Source organism: Astatotilapia calliptera, chromosome 23 (assembly GCF_964374335.1).
Source record: "Astatotilapia calliptera chromosome 23, fAstCal68.1, whole genome shotgun sequence".
Lineage (NCBI taxonomy): Eukaryota > Metazoa > Chordata > Actinopteri > Cichliformes > Cichlidae > Astatotilapia > Astatotilapia calliptera.
This window is the reverse complement of record NC_137443.1, coordinates 17,768,304-17,794,985: the sequence shown is the minus strand read 5'-3', so window position 1 is coordinate 17,794,985 and position 26,682 is coordinate 17,768,304. Positions and strand designations below refer to the sequence as shown.

Sequence of the window (26,682 nt, the reverse complement as noted above, 5' to 3'; positions counted from 1 at the left end):
CCACCCTATCATGTGATTTCCTGAGGTCAAATGGCCCAGGATGTGAGTGGGTGTTAAGGCTTCTGGGAAAAGATCTCAAAACTGGATTATAGATGGCAGACGGTTGGTGTCGTAAACCACCACCTCCGTTCAAAGATGGTTGTTCACAGTGGACATAGATGGCTTCTTCCCCTCATCTTTCAAACCATCTGTCTACTAGAGCTGGGCGATATAAGATTTTTTCATATCACGATATGATTTTTTCATTTCAGTCGATAACGATATATATCACGATATAAGCCAAATAACTATATTTGTAAGATTTAAATGTGCCGTTGCTCACAAGTAAAATGTGAAATAATCAGCAGCTTGTTTTTATTTAAATATTTATTTCCCATAATAAGTTCAACAGGGTAGATGTACTTAAGGAACATGAGACTTTTTCAGATAAATAAAGGCAAATATTGCAAACTACACAAAAGGCAGCCGCTAAAGCGTTTAAGTTTCAAAATAGAACAAACAAAACAGACTAAATTGTCAATTCCACTTAGAAACAAAATATTAATTCTAAAAAAAAATCTTAGTTTGTTTTACAGAAGAACAGACAAAACTGACTAACTTTTGTCAATATCAAATAAACTGAGAACTAAAAGGAAATTCTCAATCTCTCCTTGTTGTATAGCTTAGCTTTTCAAACAGTTTTAACAGTTACTTTAGTCTGACAAAAGCCGAATGATGAATTAGCGCTTCCAGTCAGAGACTGAGGCTACGTCCACACGTACACGGGTATTTTTGAAAACGGAGATTTTCCGTTTTCGTTTTAAAAAAGAATCCCGTCCACACATAAAGGCAGAAATGAAGGAAAACGCTGCTATGAACATGCCAAAGCAGCAGGTGGCGCTAGATTCCTAACCGTGCAGAAATGTTGGCCAATCAGAAGTCTAGAAGCCTCGGTGGGAAAAAGTAAACAAAGCTGGGGCATAGAAGCAGAACCGAGTCGTATGTGTGGAGGGACAGTAACTGTGTGTATGTGTAAGCATTTAAACACTGCAGAGAGTAGAATTAACAGTAACAGTATTGTAGAAATTCATTTCACCGAAACAATAACGTGGCGCACAGTGTGACGCATGCACCAGTTTATTGTATTTCCAGACTTGCTTTCGGCACAATTTACAGTGCACGCTACTCTGTTTTTTGTCAGACTTGAAATAGCCAAAATACCTTCACACTACGGAACTTCTATGGCTCTTCCGTTCGACAATCTCTCCGGCATTGGAACCATCATCTGTTTTCTCTTCGGTCATGCTCGGTTGATTTTTCTAGTCGGCACACTCATTTCCTCCATTACGCGCTGGCTGCTTCCCAAACAAACACACGTGCGGCTTGGTACTTGTGCTGTACGTAACAAGTCACGCGACGTGACGCTGCGGCTGTGATTGGTTCGGCTCTGCGCTACTTAATTTGGATTGGCTGACCCTTTTTTTTTTTTTTTTTTTTAAGAGGACAAGAGCGGCGAGGTCTATCGCGATAGCTTAATTTCTCTATCGAGTAAAAGTTATATCGCGATACATATCGTTATCGTTCTATCGCCCAGCTCTACTGTCTACTCTGTATAAAATGTGAACATTATTGCTTGCCTTCAACAACTTGAAAAGGACAAAATCATTGACCACCCTACATATCATCATCTATACCCAGGGGATGCTATACCTTGTATTTACGGACTTCCAAATATCTACAAAGAAGGGGTCCCACTCAGGCTCATTGTTAGCAGCTTAAACTGATATCTCTGTAACCCTTTCAGACTGGGTTATGAGACACTTGAGATTACTTCAATCTGTCAGAAAGATTTATTTTAAGTGATTTCTTCATTCAGGAGGTCTGAGATTAGGCCTGAGTGTGGCTAGAGAAATTGAACTCAACTTTCCAACAAATGTGGTTAATCATAGTTTATTCATGATTAAACAACTTTTTCACACAGGTTTGGATGGCTTACCTGGCTCCTGGGTAAGTTTCCATGGTCCAAAAGAAGAGCATGCCCCTGAGATTTGGGATGATGGAGTTTCTAACAGGAAGAACAGCCTGACAACATCTGGAAAAACACAAAGAAAACCAATTATTTTAGATCAGGATTACTAACACCTGATGAAGCTGACCGTTTCTGTCTCACCTAATACAGTCAGGTTCTGAGCATCACGTAACCCACAAAGCAACAAAGCTATGATTCATTGATCTGAGTGATGCAAAGCTTTTTTTTTTTTTTTTTTTTTTGTTATTCATTCTGGGAACAGAAACCTTTGTCCAGAAGGAAGAGGGAAGGAGGAACAAACTGCAAAAGTATGTTGAGTCATCAAGAAACATTGAAGCAGTTAACTGCTGTATGTGTCTGCTGTAATGTGGTGATGGTTCAGCACTGATAAACCAATCAGCTGTTAGATCGCTTCATTTCCTGACAAATGTCCAAGACACCAAGGAAAATCATAGAAGAGATTCAACATAAGCTCGATAATATGAAACCAACATGATGTTATCAATGTGGAAACGAGAAAGATGTCTCAAACATGAAAGGCACTGGTTCCCTTTGAAGCACACAACTTTGGCTTTGAATCAAAAACTGTTGCCACATATTTAAACTCTGAGCACATTCTGACTTAAATGGATATGACCTGATGAGTACATGTTCTAAACTCAATGCTCATTTCTTTTGTATTAGATATGTTTTAGCCGGTCCTGTCTGGCTCTGCAATCTGAATTATGATCTGAATGCACCGTTGTGCCAAACAGATTTGCTTTTCCAAGACAAGCTCTAGAAAGTCTGTACAGACTCCTCTTGTTTGTGTGGTTTTTAATATAATGTATTAATTTCTATTATTACTCACAGTATATATGTAATATAACAATGTCAAAGCTGACAGACAGAAAAGAGAAACAAAGACAATAGAGAATATAAAAAAGGATAGACCACAAATAGAAAAGCACAACTGCACCTGTAACTCAAATTATTTTTAATTTTCAAATCTGCAGCACAGTTACAGTTAGGGCTGCCACAAACGATTATTTTGATAGTCGACTAGTCACCGATTATTTTTGCAATTAGTCGACTAATCAGATCATGCATCCATTGGACGTAAAACGTACAGCTTATTGCACCAGAACGCATCTGACTCAAGAACTTGTGGACTGGTGCCAGCTGAACTACCTCCAGATCAACGCCAGTAAAACCAAGGAGCTGGTGGTAGACTTCCGCAGGCACAAGCATTCTCCACTGCAACCACTGAACATCCAAGGTATGGACATTGAGGCTGTGGACAGCTACAGGTACCTTGGTGTTCATCTGAACAACAGACTGGACTGGACTCATAACTCAGACGCCCTCTACAGGAAAGGGCAGAGCAGGCTGTACCTGCTGCGGAGACTCAGGTCGTTTGGAGTGGAGGGCCCACTCCTGAAGAAATTCTATGACTCTGTGGTGGCTTCTGCTATCTTTTATGGTGTGGTCTGCTGGGGTGGCAACATCTCTGCCGGGGACAGGAAGAGACTGAACAGGCTGAACCAAAGGGCCAGCTCTGTTCTAGGATGCCCTCTGGACCCAGTGGAGGTGATGAGTGACAGGAGAATGGCGGCTAAGCTGTCATCCCTGTTGGACAACATCTCCCACCCCATGCAGCAATCTGTGACAGCACTGAGCAGCTCCTTCCGTGGGAGACTGCGGCACCCACGGTGTGGGACGGAGAGATTTCGCAGGTCTTTCCTCCCCACTGCTGTCAGACTCCACAATAAAGACTTTAACTGATCAAACACACACATCCACACATGTGCAATAACACTAAGTGCAATAATCTTTTCTGGCATCGTTGTATTTTTACTCAGTCATATATAGCATTTGTATTCTATTTTTATCTTATTGTATATTTTATTCTATTTTATTCTACTGTATATAGTATTTTATTTTATTCTATTCTATTCTGTACAGTTGTGTACTGTATTTATTCTAACCGAGTTAACGATAAAAACGATAACAAAATAACGCTGAAAACCGATAAAAACCCTGAAAACCATGCATTTCACACCTGAGCCTCAACTCTCGCGGCCCGGTACCAAACGACTCACGGACCGGTACTGGTCCGAGGCCCGGGGGTTGGGGACCGCTGATCTAAGTGACCTATATATGTTTAACCTGAGTAGCGAAAGACGGCGGTGGGTTTGAAAACGATTTACCGGGAGTCCGGTGTTCTCACGGGCTCTAGTGAGCTTTGCCCCCGGCTAGCTATCGAGCTAGTGGGTAACAGACGTCTCCAAAAACGTCGGAGCGCTTTTGAAAATATGTGGTGTCTTGATAAACTGAGCAGATATTTGAGGTTTACACAGTTACATTCTCGCCTAAAAATATGTTAAACGTTTATTTTGTGACCCAGAAAGAATAATAAGAGTAATATTAAAACTAACTAGCTGCCGCCATTGTTGGAAACTGAGCTGGGCTGTGCTATGAATTCTGTACAGAGCTACTTCTTCTTCTTCGGGGTTTAATGGCAGCTGGCATCCTTGTACATGCAGTGCTACCATCTTCTGTTTCAGTCTGTTATTACACTCGTAAATACTACTACTTATTCCTGCGTCTTTTGTGATCTTACAAAGCTTCAAACGACGCATCGTCGTCGACGGTTTTGATAGTCGATGTAATCGTGACTAGTCGACTAATCGTGGCAGCCCTAGTTACAGTCCAAACAAAAATCAGGTTCAATGAGGTCACTGAAGACAAGCTCTGTTCCTTTGTAAGCAAACTGGAATGACTCAGGCACTACTCTGTGTCTGGTGATGATAGTAATGATGAAGGAAAACAAACTCCTCCTTAGGACATCAGCCTGTATATTGTGTGTGTGCACTTATGAAAAGAGAAGCGATACATGGAGATAAAATGAATGAGAGGCTTAAACAAGTCAGTGATAAAACCAAACATCTATCAGCATAAATTAAGACTCTAGAAGAACACAAAACAACAGAAGCTGCTATAAAGACTTGAAAGAAAATACAATCACTGCTGCTCTGGCTGGGTCAGAAGCAGAAACGAAAGTTTTAGTAGAGCTGTGTACAGAACGCTCATGTAGACGTCAGCAGATATCAGTGGTGCTGATAAAGGGGATTTTGAACCATGAGAAAATGCTGTCCTTAAACTATTACAGCGGTGATGCTAAAGTAAAACACTTGCGTGACAAGTTTTTTGTTGATGACTATAGGATTGCAGAAGCTTCATAAAATGTTGGACTATCAAATAATTAAACCAGAAGATGGTGACGTGTTACAGTCTTTTGCATTGTTCCTCACAGGATGTTTAAATGCGATGTTTGGTATTAGCTTTATGGATGACTTGGATAATGGCACAACTATAAAGGCACTTGTTAACAAGCTCCACTGTGAGCTTCAAGAAATATGGAGAAAGGCTGCAAGTGGTCTGCAGAAGAAATCAAAGATATGCATGTAGACAAGTTTGACAACAAGCAAGCTAGGCATGTGCTTCACCCAGCACGAGAGACTGAACGCAGCAGAAATTATGATCAAGAGGTGCAGAAACCCTTAAACCAGCACAAGTATTTACTTCATGGCTTTCCTTTCCAAATCTGAGTTTGGAAATGATAAAGAAGTCACAACAAAAACACCAGCAGCTTTTGTGGATTCTTACAACAGGGCTTAGTTAATTGTAGAAGTGAACAACACAGCCTTTTAGTCTGTAAAAGATTCCAAAATAATCCACATAAAGAAAAGACTGACTGTTTGAGAAGCAAAGGTCAGAGTTCCTCATGTTTGAAGTGTTTGGTCACATGAGCAGCAGCTGCAAAGATTAATGTCAGCTGTGTTTTCAACTGCTTCCGATGCTACAGCACATGAACACTAAAGAAAACAGTTTCAAATGTTTTTAAAAAACTCAGCTTAAACTTCTGGTCTCACTGTTCTTCCTGTTGTTCCACGTCAGTTAATGTGGAAAAGGGAACCAAAGTGGTAACAACTGTTGTGGAGGTTTTCCATTTAATAAAGCCTGCAGACAAGCGGTGAGCGAGAACCCACTGAACTGTGCAAATCTATGTTACACAGAAATATAAAAGAAACAAACTAGAAACTTAAAAAAGACAATAAAAGCACAGATATAAGAGACATAAAACGTCCAAACTAGGGCTGGGACAACGCGTCGACGTAATTGATTACGTCGACGCGTAAAATACGTTGACGTAAAACAATTTGCGTCGATGCGTCGTCACTTTCAAAAAAATACATGGCGGCAGCGAGTAGCGGTAACATGAGTGAGGTAGTCGCAGTCGACTTAAACCACTGCACCCGAACACGCAGTTCTACAGTATGGGGATATTTTAACCGAAAAGGAAGTGATTCAGTCGTTTGCCGGCTTTGTAAGGTGGAAATGGCCTATCATAAAAGCACGACGGCTATGCACCAGCACCTCAAACGATGACATCCAGGAGCAGCTTCTGAAAAGGACAAACCACCGTAAGTTTTCAACTTTTTTACTAACGCTGGTTTTTACCCGTTAATTCATCCGACCCCCCCCCCCCCCCTCCCCTAGACATACACTCACTCATAGACAGAGATAAACACCCAACCTCCATAAATACAAAACTAATTTAAGCTGCTTAGCAGTAACATATAGCAGCTGCTGTTTAGTTGTTTTTTTAATTTGTGGCCCATGCTGGCAAAATGAGTCGGAATGCGCGCAGGCTGATTATCAGAATCGGCGAAAGATGAAAATGTGAGACATAGAATTGGCCGCAGGAGAAATGTTAACAAGGATAATGCACCACCTGCTAAACGTAGCCGTCGTGGACAATGTTACAACATTGTTAAAGTGCTTGCAAAAGCAAAATGACAACGAACTCTTGATTTGTCAAGTTTAATGTCTTTCATCCTATTTGAATGCTGTTTTTATACATAATGCTTCTTCAGCTTGATCTTATAGGTCAAAGTTATGCCATCTAATGGCTAGAAAGCAGTGCACCAGTAAATGTGCCATCAGCTATGGCTGTTTAAATGCTATTTTTTGCAGTTATTTTTTGCAGCCATATCATATGTTCAACATTGGTGATTATCATTAATCTCTTACTGTTATGCTATGAAAGCACATGGCATAACAGTAAGGCACATACATGGTTTATATTTATTTATTATAACAACCAGATCCTTATCTAATTATTTTGATATTATGCTTTCCATATAATTATTTTGTAATTATTCGAATTCATCTGTGTGCTGTGTGTGATTTATGATTTCAGGAACAAACAGAAAAGTCTGGAGGACTACTGTCAGAGAAGAAGTACACCATGCACCCCCCAGGAGGCGGCTGTACTTACCGAGAGCGTCTTAACTATGATTTTAAAAGACATGAGACCACTTGCTGTGGTTGAGGGTGAGGGATTCAAAGAAATGCTGACCACTTTCCAACCGGAATACACTCTGCCGTCTAGGCGTCATTTTACAAGCATGATGGAGAGAAAGTATGAAACTTCGGTTGAGAAACTAAGGAATGAACTAAAAAAGGCCACATCCAAAATCTCCCTTACCACTGATGCTTGGACAAGTCTGGTCACAGAGTCCTACTTAGGGGTAACTTGTCATTTCATTAATGACAATTGGGATCTTCTCTCCTTCAATTTAGCAACACTGCCAGTTGAAGAGCGCCACACTGCAGAAAACCTTGCCTCCTGGGTGGAGAAGGTGGCAGAGAAATTCCACATTTCCTTGCATAATGTCCTTGCCGTTGTGCATGATAATGCAAGTAACATAGTTGCAGCTCTCCACATCCTGAAAGAGAAGTTTGGAGTGGTGTCCTATCGGTGTGCCGGGCATACACTGCAACTGGTTGTAAACCATGCACTGAAAGACCCCAAGATTGATAAGGCACTATCAGCTGCACAGGGCCTTGGTAAAGCACATCAGGAAAAGTGAGCCAGCTTGCACCAAACTTAAGCAGAAGCAAAAGCAGATGGGTACAGCTGAGCATAAACTAATCCAGGATGTCGCTGTCAGATGGAACAGTTCATACTACATGATTGAACGTCTGTTGGAACAGAGATGGCCAGTGGTTGCGACGCTTTCAGATCCAAAAGTCACACAGCGTGGGAAACAGTACCTAGATCTGAAAAGTGATCAGTGGATTCTTCTGGATGAATTGAAGGAGGTGCTCAAGCCTTATGAGCAAGCCACTAATGTTCTTAGTGGACAGTCTTATGTCACAGTCTCTGTTCTTCCCCCCCTGCTGAAAGGTCTCCTGAAATCCACCAAAAACAAATCATTTGATTCTGCTGCAGTGAACTCTTTCCAGAACTGTGCAGAAGAGGAAATCTTGTATAGGTGGCAGCCAGAGGTATCTGCATTTCAAGCAGATGGAAAAAATGTGTCACTCATTGCTGCTGCCCTTGATCCACGTTTTCGTAAACTGAAATTCCTTTCTCCAGAAGATGTTCTGAAACTGCAAGTAACAGTACAGAGGGAGGCACTTGATCTCAAAAGGGAGCAGAGATCACAGTTACAGCAGGAACATGTGGGACAGGAAGCCTCAGCAAGTCCCCCAACAAAGAAGAGGTCTGTGTTGGACACTTTGTTGGGTACAGATTCTGAGGAGGAAGATTGTAATGAAAACACTGACCAGGGTGGGGATGGAGAAAATGAGGCGGTGAGGAAAGAAGCACTGCTGTATTTTGGGGAAGCCCCTATTCCAAGGGATAATGACCCCCTTACATGGTGGAAGAATAATGCAACAAGATTCCCCACACTGGCTAATTTAGCCAAATCATATTTGGCTGTACCTGCCACATCAACACCATCTGAAAGGCTTTTTTCAGTTGCTGGAAACATTGTCACCAAAAAAAGGGCAAGCCTGACTGCTGAGCATGTAGAAATGCTAACATTTCTCCACTCCAATGCATAACTACTTCATGTGATGAACATGATTGAACACACACACACACACACACACACACACACAAATAGGAGAGAAGGCAGCAAAATGGATATTTTGTTAACAAAGAGCACTTTTTTTGCAGAGAGCAAAGTGAATGTTACGTTGTATTTGTTCAAAGATGCCATTGCTGCTGTTTATATTTTATTAATTTTTTGCTATGATTTCCTTTGTTCATATTTGTTCTGCACAACATTTAATTTTTTGTTAAAAACAGAAGATTGTACTACAATGTTATTGTGGATTTTGTTTTGTGAATGAAGATCACTTTTTGGGAGAAAGCAAAGTGAATGTTACATTTTGTTTGTTTAAAGACACCATTGTTGCTATTTATTTGAAATGTTTTGTTAACTTTTCCTTAATTTTATATGTTTGCACATTTCATTTCTTGTTAAATGCTATTGATTGTATGACCTCTACAACTTTATTTTGCAATTTTTTTTATTAAAAGGTCTTCAAATGAAGAAATTTGTGTTTTTCATTGATATACATAAATTAGTAAATGTGAAATTGCTATACACGTCAAAAAATATGGAAATAATCGATAATCGAATCAAATCGAAATCGAATCGGATTGAAAAATTAATCATTCGATTAATCGATGCATCGAAAAATTAATCGCTAGATTCATCGATTAGGAAAATAATCGTTTTGCCCAGCCCTAGTCCAAACTAGGATGCCATGCTCTGACTGCAGATGTTGTGCCAAAAACTGATGTTCTGGTAAAAAACAATTTCTGGTATTTGCTAAAAACTGACTGCCACATTTTAACCGTTGTAAAGGACATGTTGGCCCATAATCTGTGAAACATATGTCAAACATCTTTAGTCCTAAACAACATTCCTGTCACAGGGTAGAAGCTTCAGTCATGTTTTAGCAAAGTGACTTTTATATATGCTTTATTTAACCAGCTAAAGTCTCTTTGACATTAAATATTTCTTCTTTAAGAGAGATCAGGCCAAGAGGGCAACAGACAAGCCAACAAATATAAGTTCTATGAAGATCATTTAGGTGGACAACAAAGAGTGGACTGACTGTAATGCAGGTGCACTAACACAGAGTCATACAGATACTTGGAGCCAGGTCATTTCTTTCTTTAATATATAACCCCGTCATAAATCCTGTTGACCACAGCCTATTTAACAACACACACACAGAAATCATGTTTTAGCACAACACTGTGTGCACATGGACCCCCAGATATCAGGTGTAACAGTCCGATCTAAGCTGGGAGGAGACATAACACCAGCTCTCAGCTCACAGCTCAGATTTTACTTCAACTCTGAGCAGACTTATTAATCTCTGTTTAGACCTGACACTTACAGACAGGTCTGACTAGTTGTGCAGGTCACACTGTCTACAGGTTTATACAGGCTCTGTTATCACAGCAAGATGAGTCCAAAGTTCAAAGTCAAACAGTTGAGTGTACCAGTTAAACTGTAACATGAATCCATCGATCATTGATCCCAGAATATGCCTATAATAATTTGAATGCACTGATTCATATAGAGTGTATAACCACAGAGCAGAGACCACACACAGCAGCTTGTTTAAGGAATCACTGACACTACTGTAGTAATAAGTAGACACAGTATCATTACAGCTGCACCACCCAGCTGAGAGGAGACCTTCACAGCCTTCTTCACACTCTGAACATCATCTTCACATAGCGTTTACACTCAATCAGGACACTTACCGTCTCCGCCAACTCTTACATGGATCCTCGGACTTAGGACGTTAGGATCAAGATCACGTGACACACACAGAGCACGTCGTCCTCACGAATTAGAGACATACACGAATCAGTATCATTATTTTTATTTAAACTCGCGGCTCTGCATTTAACTCTCTACTACGTCTACACTAATCCAGATAAATTTGAAACCAGCATTTTTGTCTAAAAACGCTCCCCGTCTACACTATCAGGTTCAATCGTTTTCTTCCACAACGACAACGCTTACGTCCCCGTACTGCGCATGCGTGAAACGTAAGACGATCCAACCTGCCGTTTCCCCCAGCCCCTCCCCCCTAAAACCTTTATTTAAACATCAGTACAATACAAAGTAAAATTAAACAGTTCTAACTTCAAGGTATTGTACTTACAGAAATTGTAAACCATAAACAAACAAACAAACAAACATCAGAACCTACCTACATTATACATATGCTAGGGGGAGAAGTTTAACTGATTAAGCCAAAGTGTAAAGTGATTGAAGGATCTTCATTTTGTCAAATACAACCATAGTTTTTACATTTTTGGGGTTAGTAGTGTTCTTTATTGAATTAAGTTATTGCAAAAGCTCATAGGCGTATACATAAAAAGAGGAATTTCTTCCTAAACATTTGGATTTGTGAATATGAAATTTAGCCATTAAGATTAACAAGTTAATCATATCTGTTATCAATGTTGAACTGTCTTTGGTTTTTGTGGAGACCAAATAATACATATTTCCATAACAGTGCAAATCCTTTAAATATATTTTCTGAGATAAAGACATATAATCTCTGCCAGAAGTCTTGTACAAGGTGACAAAACCAAAAAAAGATGTATAGTCGATTCCAACGCTGCTGAGGCATTTGGGAAGTCCGAGCCACTTCTTAACCTAGGAGCTCACTAGCCTCTCTAGTCGATTGGCATGATTGAGTGAGACCTTGTACATTGTCAACAGCCACAGTAGTCTGGGTAATAACCCAAACTGGAAACACCAGAGCTTCAGTTTCCCTGGGAGTGCAGTGTTGTTAATCTGCTTGAGGTCATCAGCCAAGTTCTGCCTTAGCTGTTCTAGTTGCCACATATCATTGAGGTCTGCATTATACCACCGTCCCAGGCTCTTTATGGGCTTCTCTAAGACTGTTGGAATTGGTTCTCCACTGATATAGAATTGCTCGGCTGTCAGTTTTCCTTTTATGATGGAGGTGCTGCGAGATTTACTTGGCTTAAACTCCATTCTTGCCCATTCTATGTTTTCCTGGAGCTTCTGTAGCAATCGCCTAGTACATGGTTTTGTTGTTGTAATGTTGGTCATGTCATCCATGTAGGCCCTAATGGGAGGAAGACAAAGGCCACTCTTGTGTCTCTCATCTTCCACTACCCACCGGGATGCCCGCATGACCGACTCCATTGCCATGATAAATGCCTGAGGGGAAATTGTGCAGCCTGCCATAACTCCAATTTCCAGGTGCTGCCAGGCTGTGGTGGTGTTTTCAGCTGTCACACAAAACTGTAAATCCTGAAAGTAAGTCGTGACCAGTCCTGTGATGTGGTTTGGTACGCTGAAATAGTTGAAGGCCATCCACAAGATCTTGTGCGGAACTGACCCAAAGGCGTTGGCAAGGTCTAAAAAGACCACCACGTTACAATGCCGAACAGTGGATTTTGCCTGTAGCACAGATGTGGCTGGGGTCCACTTCTTCCCCGTTGCTAGGGTGGGAGCAGTGCCTCTCACTATGGGGTCCCGGGAGTCCGTGAGTGACATCTCAAGCCTTACTTTTGCACATTTAAACTCCTCAACCAGGCTAGGGATAGGCAATGACAGTATCCATTTTTAATGTATATTTTTTTAAAACATTATTTTAGTCTCATCAACTGGGAATTTAAACCTCCATTTGTATGACCACTGTTCTTTTCCTGTGATTGCCCCCAGTACTTTCTTTACCAAAAAGTCTAACCCTTTTCCTCTTGCCCATGTTCCCCCATCTTCTGCAAAATACGAAAACTCCATTCCACTCACTATGTTCTTAAACACATCATCATTTATCAACAATGAAAACAATAATGGGCTAAATATGCTCCCTTGTGGTGTTCCATTTTCTACCGGCAAACTCTCCAAATAACTCCTCCCAATCCTTACCATTATTTGTCTTCCTTCCAAAAAATTCTTAATCCATCTGAACATTCAATCATTTACACCCATTTCCCTAATTTTAATTAATAGACCTTCCCTCCAAATCATATCATATGCTTTCTGTATATCAAAAAAAGACCTCTTTCCAGCTCTTTGAAATGCTGCAGCAAAATGTGGAGGAAAAGCGCCGAGATTATTAAATGGACTGACAATAAGGTGTAGTTGTTGCTGCGAGTAACACAAGAGTACAAAATTGCAAAGGTGAGCGAGAATATAAGGTCTGTCCCAAAACCTAGGCTGCATCCTTCGGAAGCCGCATTTGAAGTCCGATTACGTCACATCCAGGCAACAAAGGCTTGTTAAAAAATTATTAATAACACAAAAGGTTTTCTAAAAGCTTCAGTTCATTAACCATGTGATGCAGATCTACAGCTGGTTTTTGGCCATAAACTTTACAGATGAGAACAAGGTGCAGAGTTCTTTGTGAAAAGTGAAAAAGGATGGCTTTGTTTTCAGAAATCAACATTCATGAATGAAGAATTTATACATAATAATTATTACATTTAAGACATTTTCAAGTGTCTTTTCTTTTCTTTGACATCCAAAAATAATATAATTTTTAGAAAATTCAAGTAGGTTTAGAATCTTTGGGAAAAGCCAGTAGTGCACATCGTCCCACAGGACTTTACAGTATATACACATTCGTAAAATAAATGTTCTGTCGATTCTTTATTCATCAGTTGTGTTATTATCAATAGCAAAATGATGTCTGAGAAATTCTTTGGAAGGGTAAACACCTGAGAGGATTTTGTAATAGACCTTAGCTTTTGGAGGAATAGGAAGTTCTAGGTAATTTGTTCTGATTTCTTTCTTTTGATCACAGGTGAACAGTTGTGAAATTAAATTTAGATTGGATCCATATCTGTAAAGAGCATTAGTGAATAATTCTAATAATTCAAATTTTACAGTTGTTTGAGACGGTTAGCTGCAATGTTGTGCCCATTTACTAAAAGTCCAGGGAGGTCAGGGGCTGTATAGTCAGGGTTTTGAAAGAGATTATGTGCCGTACAAAGAATGTTTGGAGCGATAGCCTTAATAATTTTTTCAAACCCTTTGTTGTTTATTTGCAAGTTATGATTGGCACAAAAATCTTCAAATTAAATATTACCTCTATCATTTAACAAATGCATTACTGACCAGATGCCTTTTTCGTACCATTTTTGCACAAAGATTGATTTGTTCCCAACTTTTACCTAACGATAGTTCCACAGGGGAGTATTGTGTGGGCTATAATTATGTTTGTATATTAAATGGTAAATGGCCTGTATTTGTATAGCGCTTTACTAGTCCCCTAAGGACCCCAAAGCGCTTTACACAACCAGTCATCCACCCATTCACACACACACTGGTGATGGCAAGCTACATTGTAGCCACAGCCACCTTGGGGCGCACTGACAGAGGCAAGGCTGCCGGACACTGGCGCCACTGTGCCCTTTGACCACCACCAGTAGGCAATGGGTGAAGTGTCTTGCTCAAGGACACAACGACCGAGACTGTCAAAGCCGGGGCTCAAACCGGCAACCTTCCGTTTACAAGGCGAACTCCCAACTCTTGAGCCACGATCGCCCAAGTATAACACTTGCTGGTGAAAGGAAGAAAGCTTTACGGGGAGTTTTTTTAATGTCAAAATCGCATCTAAGTAAAAGATTAATACTGCTTAGATCTGAAAATATTTTGTTTGGAATATGAAACCATTGGCTATTTTGATTTCTTAAAAATGACCCGAGCCAATTTATTTTTTGGGTGCCATTTAAACTGTCAAATTCAATAGCTTGCGATCCTCCATCTTTAAACTGTTCGACTAAATTACCTAATATAGTGGGTTTTTCACTTCCATATAAAATCAAAGTTTAGCTGGTTAATAGATTTGATTGCTGATTTAGGTACACCTAACATATATATTCTGCCCAGAATGGATAAGTCTCTTCACTGAAAAAATCCAAAAAATTAGACAAGCAATTGGTACATCAACAGCAGATCCAGGATATGTACTGTGTCCACCAAAAAACTGTTTAAACACCATGAAACAGTTTCACCCTATTAACAGCAAAGACCTGGAGGACATCTTAGGTAAACTGAACTCCTCCTCCTGCTGTTTAGATGTCCTGCCAACAAGTTTTTTCAAAAAGGTCTCAAAGACTTTAGAGTCAGACCTGTTACAGATCGTCAACTTTTCTTTATTATCAGGTGTGTTTCCAGAATCACTAAAAACTGCTGTAATCAAACCTATACTGAAAAAGGACAATCTTGACAAGACACAAATGAACAACTACAGGCCGATCTCAAATCTCCCGTTTTTAAGTAAGATAATTGAAAAAGCAGTTTCTCAACAGCTCAGTTACTTCTTAAAACAGAATAATTGCTACGATGCCTTCCAGTCAGGTTTTAGACAGAACCACAGCACTGAAACCGCTCTGACCAAAGTGTTTAATGACATATGTCTGAATACAGACAGTGGAAAAATGTCAGTCCTAGTTTTACTGGATCTCAGTGCAGCATTTGATACAGTTGACCACAACATATTACTCAAACGACTGGAGAACTGGACAGGTCTTTCAGGAACTGTACTAAACTGGTTCAAAACATACGTAGAAAACAGGAAATACTTTGTATCAATAGGTAACTTCACATCTGAGCAGACAAGTATCACATGTGGAGTTCCCCAAGGTTCCATCTTGGGACCCCTTCTGTTTAACATCTACATGCTCCCACTGGCATAGATTATAAACAACAACAAAATAAACTATCACAGCTATGCAGATGACACACAAATATATATCACAATGTCACCAGGAGACCGAGGCCCTGTACAGGCTCTTGGTAAATGCATTGAGGAAATCAATGACTGGTTGTGCCACAATTTTCTCCAGCTAAACAAAAACAAAACTGAGGTAATAGTCTTTGGCGCCAAAGAAAAACGATTACAGGTCACCAGAGAACTTCAATCTATACATCTAAAAACCACAAACCAGGCGAGAAATTTGGGTGTAGTGATGGATGCAGACCTAAACTTAGAAAAACACATTAAGACAATAACAAAGTCAGCTTACTATCACCTCAAGAATATATCAAGGATAAAAGATCTGATGTCTCAACAGGACCTGGAAAAACTAGTCCATGCATTCATCTTTAGTAGGCTTGATTACTGTAACAGCATCTTTACAGGTCTACCTAAAAAATCAGTCAGACAACTACAGCTCATTCAGAACTCTGCTGCTCGAGTCCTCACTAAGACCAAAAAAGTGGACCACATCAGTCCAGCTCTGAGGTCCTTACACTGGCTGCCTGTCCGTCAGAGGATAGACTTTAAAGTTCTGATGCTGGCCTATAAAGCTCTGAATGGTTTAGGACCAAAATACATCAATGACCTCCTGACCCAGTATGAACCATCCAGATCCCTCAGGTCATCTGGATCCGGTCTTTTATCAGTTCCCAGAGTCAGAACCAGACACGGAGAAGCTGCATTCAGCTTTTATGCTCCTTATATCTGGAACAAACTCCCAGAAAGCCTCAGATCAGCTGAAACACTCAGTTTATTTAAATCCAGGTTGAAGACTCACCTGTTCTCAGCTGCATTTGAATAAAGCACCAAATCCACACTTTAAGCTTAAATTTCAAAACTTACATTTAACTACTGATTTTATCTATTGTTCTGATTTTATCTGTTTTGATTTTATATACTGTTTTGTTTGTTTGTTTGTTTGTTTGTTAATTAGTTAGTTAGTTTATTTGCTTGTTTTAATCAATTTTAAATCATGCTTTTTATTTGTTCTTGTTTCTAATGTCTCTGTAAAGCACTTTGAATCACCTTGTTGTTGAATTGTGCTATACAAATAAACTTGCCTTGCCTTGCCTTGCCTCTGTGTGCCCACTTATTTAAATGAGTTCTACAATTGTGCATTTTCTCCCAAATATTAAGGTTTTCTAACTCAGTCCTATTTTAATTATATACATACCCAAATATTTGACATTGGATTTTACAGGGATATTAAAAGTGTTAGATATACAGGGTGGGCCATTTATATGGATACACCGTAATAACATGGGAATGGTTGGTGATATTAAAGTCCTGTTTGTGGCACATTAGTATATGTGAGGGGCCAAACTCCTCAAGATGGGTGGTGACCATGGTGGCCATTTAGAAATTGGCCATCTTGGATACAACTTTTGTTTTTTCAATAGGAAGAGGGCCATGTGACACATCAAACTTATTGGTAATGTCACAAGAAAAACAATGGTGTGCTTGGTTTCAACGTAACTTTATTCTTTCATGAGTTATTTACAAGTTTCTCTTTGTTCACAGCCATTGACATGTCAAAGAGGTTAACACGTGAGGAGCGGATCGAAATTGTGTTGATATCTGGTGAACACAGTAACCGGGTCATTGCAGCAGATTTCAATGCAAGACACCCTATGAGACCACCCATCTCCCATGCTGCAGTTAGCAAACTGCTTGCTAAGTTTCGTGAAACTGGTTCAGTGTTGGATTTGCCAAAATGTGGATGCAAGAAAACTGTCACTAATGAAGAAACATCAGTGGCTGTCCTAGCTTCATTCAGCAAGCGCCCACAGCGTAGCACTCGTCGCATGTCACTGGAGAGTGGCATTAGTCGAACATCCCTTTGGCGGTAATTAGCTACTTACAAATGGCACCCTTACAAACTCCAGCTACTGCAGCATCTCATCGAGGATGACCCAGATCGGCGCACAGAATTTGCAGAATGGGCAAAACAAAAATTGGAACAGGACACTCAGTTCACGCAAAAGATTTTGTTCAGTGATGAGGCAAACTTTTATGTGAATGGTGAAGTTAACAAACAAAACCACCGCTATTAGTCTGACACTAACCCACATTGGATGGATCCCTCCAAGACCGTTGGAACAACAAAAGTGATGGTTTGGTGTGGTATATGGGGTACAACGATAGTGGGTCCATTCTTCATCAATGGAAACATCAAGGCCACTGGATATTTGAAATTGCTACATGGAGATGTGTTTCCCTCTTTATGCACTGAAGCTGGCACGTTCCCTGAGTTTTTCCAGCAAGATGGTCACCACCACATTATGGGTGCCAGGTCCGAGCATTCCTAGATGAACAGTTTCCTGGAAAGTGGATTGGTCGTCGTGGGCCAGTTGAATGGCCCCCAAGGTCTCCCTATCTGACCCCCTTAGACTTTTATCTTTGGGGACATCTGAAGGCAATTGTCTATGGTGTGAAGATACGAGATGTGCAGCACCTGAAACTACGGATACTGGATGCCTGTGCTGGCATTTCTCCTGCGGTGCCGCTATCAGTGTGTGAAGAGTGGGAGAAGAGGGTTGCATTGACAATCCAACACAATGGGCAGCACACTGAACACGTGTTATGTGGTCAGAAACTTGTAAATAACTCATGAAAGAATATAGTTACGTTGAAACCAAGCACACCATTGTTTTTCTTGTGACATTACCAATAAGTTTGATGTCTCACATGGCCCTCTTCCTATTGAAAAAACAAAAGTTGTATCCAAGATCCCCGACTTCTAAATGGCCACCATGGTCAACACTAGTGATGTGCGGATCGATCCTGAAATATCAATTCATCTGATACCAATGATTTATGTTCTAGAATCGATTCTCACATTAAAATATCAATTTTAGTAATTTAGGGTAAATTTGTAGTTTATCACTTACAGGAACACAGTGGAAAGAAACTATAACATTCGGATTGTCTACATTCAAAGGAACTACTTCCTCTTCCGCCTTTCATTGTCATGTGCGAAATACGGCTGTATAAATGTCTCGTAGCCCCTTGGCGTGCGCGCTCACGACAATGGCTGAGCGTAACTGTGCGGACGTATTTGACCTCCACGATACATGTGGCAAAAAAGTGAGGTGTTGTGGCCATACTTGCCAACCTTGAGACCTCAGAATTAGGGAGACATTCAAAAGGGCTGTTGGGGGGTGATAAATACATCTTACAGTGTTTATTTAAAGGATAAAATACGTTAAATGTCACCGTTATTATTGGCCGGCCCGGAAACAGCGGGGGTGTCCAAATTCAGAGGCTGCTTCCACCTGAGGACCTGGCCTTCGCGGTCTAAAGAAAGCCGGGTAGTACGTCACGAGCTCCCTCGGTGGAGTGAAACTCTGCCGTCTGCTCCTTACGGTGGCCCCTAGAGACAAAGCACGTACAAACTCCAAAACACTTTCAAACTCCAAAACACATACAAACTCCAAAACACATGCAAATTCCAAAACACTTGCAAACTAAAAAACACATGCAAACTCCAAAACACGTACAAACTCCAAAACACATGCAAACTCCAAAACACGAACAAACTCCAAAACACTTGCAAAATCCAAAACACTTGCAAACTAAAAAACACATGCAAACTCCAAAACACATACAAACTCCAAAACACTTGCAAAATCCAAAACACTTGCAAACTAAAAAACACATGCAAACTCCAAAACACGAACAAACTCCAAAACACTTGCAAAATCCAAAACACTTGCAAACTAAAAAACACATGCAAACTCCAAAACGCGTACAAACTCCAAAACACATGCAAATTCCAAAACACAACGGAAGTGCTCCAGGACGCTAGGGGCAGTGTTGAGCTCGATTTGCAAAATAAACGGCAAGTTTGTCTGTATGGGACGGTCTAGTCTCCGTCGCACGTCATACAACTTGATTTGACAGAAATGAGGGAGAACATATTTTGTTCATTTGAATGTTTGTTTCTACATGAGCTTTGTGTGATTTGATAAGTATCTCAGGCTGAGACCACAGGACAGTAAAACATGATTTTTGGGCTTCATTTCTGTACTGAACAGTTATTTCAAGATTAGTTAGTAAATAAGAATTAGCTCATGTTGTTCATGAGACTAAAGTCATATCACTTTGGTAATGTAAATATAATATGGCCAATATTATAGTTATTATATTACAGTTTTTCTCGATTGCTTAAACACTATAACCAGGCCTCTAAACTAAAATTTCAAAACCGTAATGCTATTGTTCAAAAAGCTCACCCATTTCCCTGAACTATAAACACTATTCCCTGCTTTGACACATGACTCAAATTTGGTGAACTGTTACTGCAAAACTCTACACACAAATCCCTGCATTTTACAGTGCTTACACCATGTAGTCATTTAGAAAGCACTAGCATGCAATAACGTTAACTTAAGTCAGCATAGCTTGAGCTCAATTAGCACAAAATTAACCAGGTGGAAACACTAGGAGTCAAAATTTAGCACACACCAATCAGAACCTGCGATGGATAGATAAAAGGGCCAAAGTCAGCTCATTCAGGTTTGAAACAATGGATCCAAAGAGATGCAAAGGAAGAGGACGTGGTGAAGGAGGAGGACGTGGTGAAGGAGGAGGACGTGGTGAAGGAGGAGGACGTGGTGGAAGAGGAGGAGGAGGTGGTCTAGGACAACAGGAAGGTGGTGGAGGAGGAGGGAGAGGTGGAGGAGGAGGAGGACGTGGTGAAGGAGGTGGAGGTGGAGAACGACGGCGACAAGGAAGGGGAAGAGCAAGGGCAAGAAGACAGTCAGTCTCGGATGAAATTCGAGCCACTTTAGTTGACCATGTCCTTGTCCATGGGATGACTATGAGGGAGGCTGGGCAACGAGTACAACCAAATTTGAGTCGCTTCACTGTTGCCTCCATCATCAGAACCTTCAGGGAGGAAAACAGGTAGGTGTACTTGCAGTAAGACTGCTTTGTACAGTAACGTTTAAGTTACTGAACTTATGTGTCTTGCGTTTCAGTATGTTTCCATTATTTGCCTGTAAAATGAATGTGTGACAGTTACAGTAATGAGTGCTTCTATTTTTGTAGGACACAGAGACGATCACCTGGTGGAGGCAGGTTAAGGCTTTTGTCGGAGGAGCAAGAGAGGGAACTTGTAAACATGGTAATTGCAAATAATGTAATCCGCCTGCAAGAGATTCAAAGGAGAGTGATTGAGGATGATCATCTTTTTCGAGGCATAAATGCCATCAGCCTCTCCACAATTGACCGCATCCTCCGAAAGAATCAATTCCGGATGAAACAGGCATACCGAGTCCCTTTTGAACGAAACTCTGACAGAGTGAAAAACCAACGTGTGGAATATGTTCAGGTATGAGTTTTGATACTGTATAAAGTATTGTGTACCATCACAGCATGGCAGTTTATGCTGCCATTTCAGCACTCTTGAACTGTGGTTCAGGGTACCGATTGACTCTACTGTGTTATGTGTTTTGCAGAGAATCTTTGAGATTGAAGGACGGCCTGTTCCCCATGAAATTGTCATGGTCCTGGGTCGGTGACCCAGCGCTTTTAGTTTATCATTTTCTAGATGATTGTTTAAGTTCTGTGTTATTTTCGATCTGCCTCTGAGTCTGCGTCTGTATCTGTCTGTCTATGGTGTCTCCCCATCTGTTTGTGAATCTGTCTGTTTAGTTCAATGTCTTGTCTGGTTCCATGTATCTGAGTTTTCTGTTTTATTGTGAAGGTCCGTGTCGTATGTGAATGTGATCAGTTTACGTTTCCCCTGTCCCGTCAGCCCAGATTCCTCCCAGCTGTGTTGCCCTCCTGTCTCTCATCCCCTGATTACTGGTGTGTGTATTTAAGCCCTGTGTGTTCTCCTGCCTGTTGCCGGTTCGTCTGTGTTCCTCCGTGTCAGTCTGTGTAACTCTGTGTCAGTCTGTTACCCTGTGTTCCACGGTGTCCTGTTCCTCGTCTGCGTCTCTCTGCTATTCATCATCCGTTGTCATATGCCCCCAGGTCTGTTATTTTAGTTCTCCCAGTTTAGGTGTCTTTAGTTGTTTGTTATGCCCCACTGTTTGTTTGCCACTACACCTCTGTAAATAAAACCACCGGTATCTCATCCACTGCCTGCATCTTGGGTCCTCCTTCTAAATCCACACGGCTCGCCTCGGCAGCCGTGACAGAAATAATCTTTGTGGATTTAGTCAGGTTTTAACCTGACTAAAAGAAGGAAAAGGGGGAGGAACATAATTGGCCATAGGGCTATTGTAAATGTCCCTGGTCAGCGTGGGGGGAATGTCACTATGTGCGCAGCCATCAGCCAACGAGGGGTACTCCACCGCCATGCCGTACTAGGACCCTATAACACTATGCTTCTCCTTGCTTTTCTTGATGGTTTAAGACAACATATGTTCCAGCTGGACTACAGGGAACCAGCACAGCCAGAGCAGCCAACACCACTGTGTCGTCAGCAAACTTCACAATGGTATTGGAGCCATGGGTGGCCACACAGTCTGAAGTGTAGAGGGAGTAGAGCAGTGGCGAGAGGACACATCCCTGAGGTGCTCCTGTATTAATGGTGATGCTGTTGGAGAAGCACCTGCCCACCCTCACCACCTGAGTTCTGCCAGTGAGGAAGTCCAACACCCATGCACACAGACGGCTGTTAAGCTGTTAAGACGGGTGTAGAGCTTCATTTTGACCTGGAAATAGGATGTTTGGGAAATTGAGTGAGATGTTATGGATTTGTGTTTACTCCCTCTAGACTGATATATGAAATATTCCTTTATTGGGTGAGAAAATCAGACCATGTCATAACTGCTTTAAGTCATACAGAATAGATATCAGAGCCTTAAACAGGCTGGCTTCTGCTAAATGGGTCAAACTGGGCAGAAAGTATACAAACACATAACATCCTTATAGAATATGATGTAACACTATAGATCAACTTACCTCAGAATATATAAAGCATATAAACAATTACAGCAATATGACGCAACAAACACAGCAGTGCTACTAATCCAAAACACTCAAAGCTTCATAGAACTGAAACAAACGTTTATTTTTAGCTCCATTCTGCTGCTGATACATACTTTAGGTTTCTGAATATTAAACTTGTTGCTGCCTTTCATAGTGTGTAACTTGAAGGCCCTGAGTACTTTCTCCCACACTGAAAACACTGGAATGATAACATTATTTGAACATTACCTAATAGGACTGATTCAGGACAGACAATTAGTTATTTTAAACTTTTCTAGCAGTCCTTCACAAACAGGGAACAGTCTGTCTATTCTCTCCATCTGTCAGCTGCTGCTGGCTCTTCCTCCTCCTCTTCCTCACACACTGTTGAGTTTGTCCTGGTGGATCATTAGGGGTGCAAAGCCTCACAGATGATGTGCAGCAGTGGGTCCCTCAGTCTGTCCTCACTCTGGACACCTGCAGTTGTCACACATGGAAATCAAATGTGTGGTAAGCTGCAGGATTCAAACACAAGTGTAACTTATAAACACATGTTCATACTTTTATTCCACAATCAGAGAGAAAGAAACAGAGAGCGAGTGCAGGACAGACAGACAGGTGGCAGTCTCAGGTGTATACACTGCTATAAAACAGCACAAAAGAAGGAGGATTTAGTGTTTGTGTTATTACGAAACAAGAAGAGTTCCCAGATGGTGCAGTGAACACATGTGTGACTCCTGTGATTAAAGCATCTTTCTTTCAGCTTAACGAGTGAACCGTCAGCTCGTTCAAACACACGTTAAACAGTGCAGTGGATCCTGCTTGTGCCGTGATATTCAGGACTGCAAACCGAGCAGCATCACTGACTTTCAGCTTGTTGTGTTTGTGGATATATGACTGACTTTAATTATCCACAAAATCATCACAATCTCTGTAAGATTAAGGTCGACTATATATATATTTTTTAAAGTAAAGGCTTTAAAACCAAGTTAATTCTGAAAGTACAGACATCACTAATGTAACATAACTTTCCCAACATGTGGCCAACAATTATGGTTTAATGTTCTTCATTAAAAAAATATTTGCACATAAATAAGTGACATAATATTCAGTACTTACTTCTGAAAGTTTACTCTTCCTCCGCTCCGCTTCCACCATTTTTTTTCGGCAAAATTATCCACACCACCACCGCACTATGAAGTCTGGGATATGTTGGGCCATGAAGGCTACACCGACCCATCCTTAAAATTCAGGGAAATTAAGGACGCATTTGAGGGCCACATTTCGAGCAGCCTTTGAATTGGGAAAGCCTTCTCTTGTCGCTGTGACGTAATCGGCCTTAAAATGCGGCCTTTAAGGCTGCAAACCCCAAATCCGGTCATTGGCACTTCCTGGCTTGTGTAGTTACTAGGTAACAAAAGCTCAACACTGCCCCTAGCGTCCTGGAGCACTTCCGTTGTGTTTTGGAATTTGCATATGTTTTTGAGTTTGCAAGTGTTTTGGATTTTGCAAGTGTTTTGGAGTTTGTACGTGTTTTGGATTTTGCAAGTGTTTTTTAGTTCGTACGTGTTTTGGAGTTTGCATATGTTTTTTAGTTTGCAAGTGTTTTGGATCTTGCAAGTGTTTTGGAGTTTGTACGTGTTTTGGATTTTGCAAGTGTTTTGGAGTTTGCATGTGTTTTTTAGTTTGCAAGTGTTTTGGATTTTGCAAGTGTTTTTTAGTTCGTACGTGTTTTGGATTTTGCAAGTGTTTTGGAGTTTGTACGTGTTTTGGAGTTTGCATGTGTTTTTTAGTTTGCAAGTGTTTTGGATTTTGCAAGTGTTTTTTAGTTCGTACGTGTTTTGGAGTTTGAATGTGTTTTTTAGTTTGCAAGTGTTTTGGATTTTGCAAGTGTTTTTTAGTTCGTACGTGTTTTGGAGTTTGAATGTGTTTTTTAGTTTGCAAGTGTTTTGGATTTTGCAAGTGTTTTGGAGTTTGTACGTGTTTTGGAGTTTGCATGTGTTTTTTAGTTTGCAAGTGTTTTGGAGTTTGCAAGTGTTTTGGAATTTGCATGTGCTTTGGAGTTTGCAAGTGTTTTGGAATTTGTACGTGCTTTGTCTCTAGGGGCCACCGTAGCTCCTTGCTATCTAAAATATAACAGGGCGCTGGCGTAAACTCTCAACCGTCTCACATTTTGTTTAATTAGTTTTCTGTTTGACGTTTATTCAGCTGTGTGAAAACCCCGGAGGAACCCTCCCGAGTGATTAATAAAATTTAATTTAATTTAATCTAATCTAAAAACTTTAATCTCAGCCAAACCGATTTGCTCACGAACAAAGAAAACACTGAAAAAGCCAAACAATAACATTTTTAAGTTATCAAAGTGACTTATATATCATGTTTAACCCGAGTAGCGAAAGACCGTGGGGGTTTGAAAACGATGTGTCAGTCAGCTCAGATATGTGAAGTTTACACAGCTACATTCTCACCTGAAAATATGTTAAAAGTTTTTTTGCGACCCAGAAAGAGAAATAAGAGTAATATTAAAACTAAGTAGCTGCCGCCATTGTTGGAAACTGGAATTGGCGCTATGAATTCTGCAACATGGTTTTTCAATTTTGTTGTCCAGGTGGAAAATCGTGAGAAATTCGGGAGAATGGTGGCTCTGGGAGATTTTTGGGAGGGGCACTGAAATTCAGGATTCTCGCGGAAAAATCGGGAGGGTTTGCCTGTATGGTTGTGGCAACATCACTAACCTTGTCAAACACCTCAGAGTTAATCATGTCACAGAATATGATGAGCGTATGTTGAGAACTGAAGAGGAGGACAGGGATAGGTGCTGCTAGGGCGAGACAGACGTCTCTCACTGAGTCCTTTAGTGCTGCAGGCAGGCAAGGTGTTCAAATAGAGCACAACTTCAGTTTTTTATTTCTATATGATGAACTCTGCATTATTAAGTGATAAGAACAAGTAATCTGATGTCCTGTAATCATTATGATGCTATAATTTGAGATACAATAAATAAAATACGTTTTTGTACAAAGTATCATATCGGATCAGTATCGTCGATACCACCCTGAATATTACTTGGTATCGGATCGGAAAGGAAATCAGTGGTATCACACATCACTAGTCACCACCCATCTTGGGGAGTTTGCCCCCTCACATATACTAATGTGCCACAAACAGGACTTTAATATCACCAACCATTCCCATGTTATTACGGTGTATCCATATAAAAGGTAAGATCTAACATTTGTTTATGTTCAGTTTTAGCCCTGAAGCTTTTGAGAAATTTTCAATGATTTGTAGAATTTTGGGGATTTCATTCAAGTCTTTTTAAGAAAATGGTTGTGTCATCGGCTAACTGGCTGATAGAGAGCTCTTCACACACACACACACACACACACATATATAAGTGTGCCCAGTGTTGGGGAGTAACGGAATACATGAGTAACTGTATTCTGTTACAGTTACCGTTTAAAAAGGTGGTATTTAGAATACAGTTACTTTGTTGAAATAAATGGATTACACGGCGGTATTTTCCTGTTTCATATTGTGGCGGGTCAGGACTGTTTGGGTTTTGTTTGACATCTACGTTCTGTTGTTCCAGGCGGCAGCGTTACGGTTGCCATGGTTACAGGGTGATGCTCTCTCCGAGACTGTGTGTTTCCTGGGTGAGAGAGCCCCTTTTTGTTGTTGTTGTCGTGCTAAGCTAATCCGGTCGTTAAGTCTGACGTCACTAGCCGTGTCTGGGCCTAAACTCCGCTGCAGGTCCATATATCAAACGATCACTATGGCATTACTGAGAGTTGAAAAACTGTCTAAAGTCTTTCATCTTTAATAAAATGATCAGCGTTCTGCTCTACCAGGTGTAACAATTGAGTTTAACATCCAGGCATCCATGAAAACGGAATTTATGACATTTAACGGAGTTAGAAGTTAGCAGGAAGTTAACTCGTTAGCTTCTATCTAAATACAATATGGCATGTCCTGACTGCGGGGTTTTGGAAACAAATTAAAACGTACAGCTCTGTTATCACTTCCAACATAAATGAAGACAGAATACTAAACAGCAGTGATGTTTGTAGGGTTACTGAAGTTTGGCTAGCTGGTATATAATGATGTACTACGTGACCGCTAGCGACACAGCT

General features: G+C 40.7%; 1 protein-coding gene and 1 pseudogene across 7 annotated transcripts in view; one reads left to right on the top strand and one right to left on the bottom strand.

The window, feature by feature from the left end:
• The window catches only part of LOC113015769 (tumor necrosis factor receptor superfamily member 14-like), a 103,326-nt gene that overhangs the window by 62,964 nt on the left and 13,680 nt on the right, over window positions 1-26,682 (bottom strand). For 3 of the 6 annotated variants that reach the window (XR_013905439.1, XR_013905440.1, XM_080297658.1), the window contains exons 1-2: window positions 10,635-10,913; window positions 1,976-2,071 (exon numbers count right to left, since the gene is read on the bottom strand). Coding sequence is in view for 3 of the 6 variants with exons in the window: in XM_080297658.1 (XP_080153784.1) it covers window positions 1,976-2,016 (41 nt within the window). In the remaining 3 variants the exon portion in view is untranslated. Of the gene's footprint in view, window positions 1-1,975; window positions 2,072-10,634; window positions 10,915-26,682 lie in introns of those variants that run through there. The other 3 variants (XM_080297659.1, XM_080297660.1, XR_013905441.1) reach the window with 2 other exon arrangements.
• Window positions 7,213-10,011, top strand: LOC145424158 (E3 SUMO-protein ligase ZBED1-like; annotated as a pseudogene). Its single transcript, XR_013905115.1, has one exon. The product of XR_013905115.1 is annotated as an E3 SUMO-protein ligase ZBED1-like (transcript).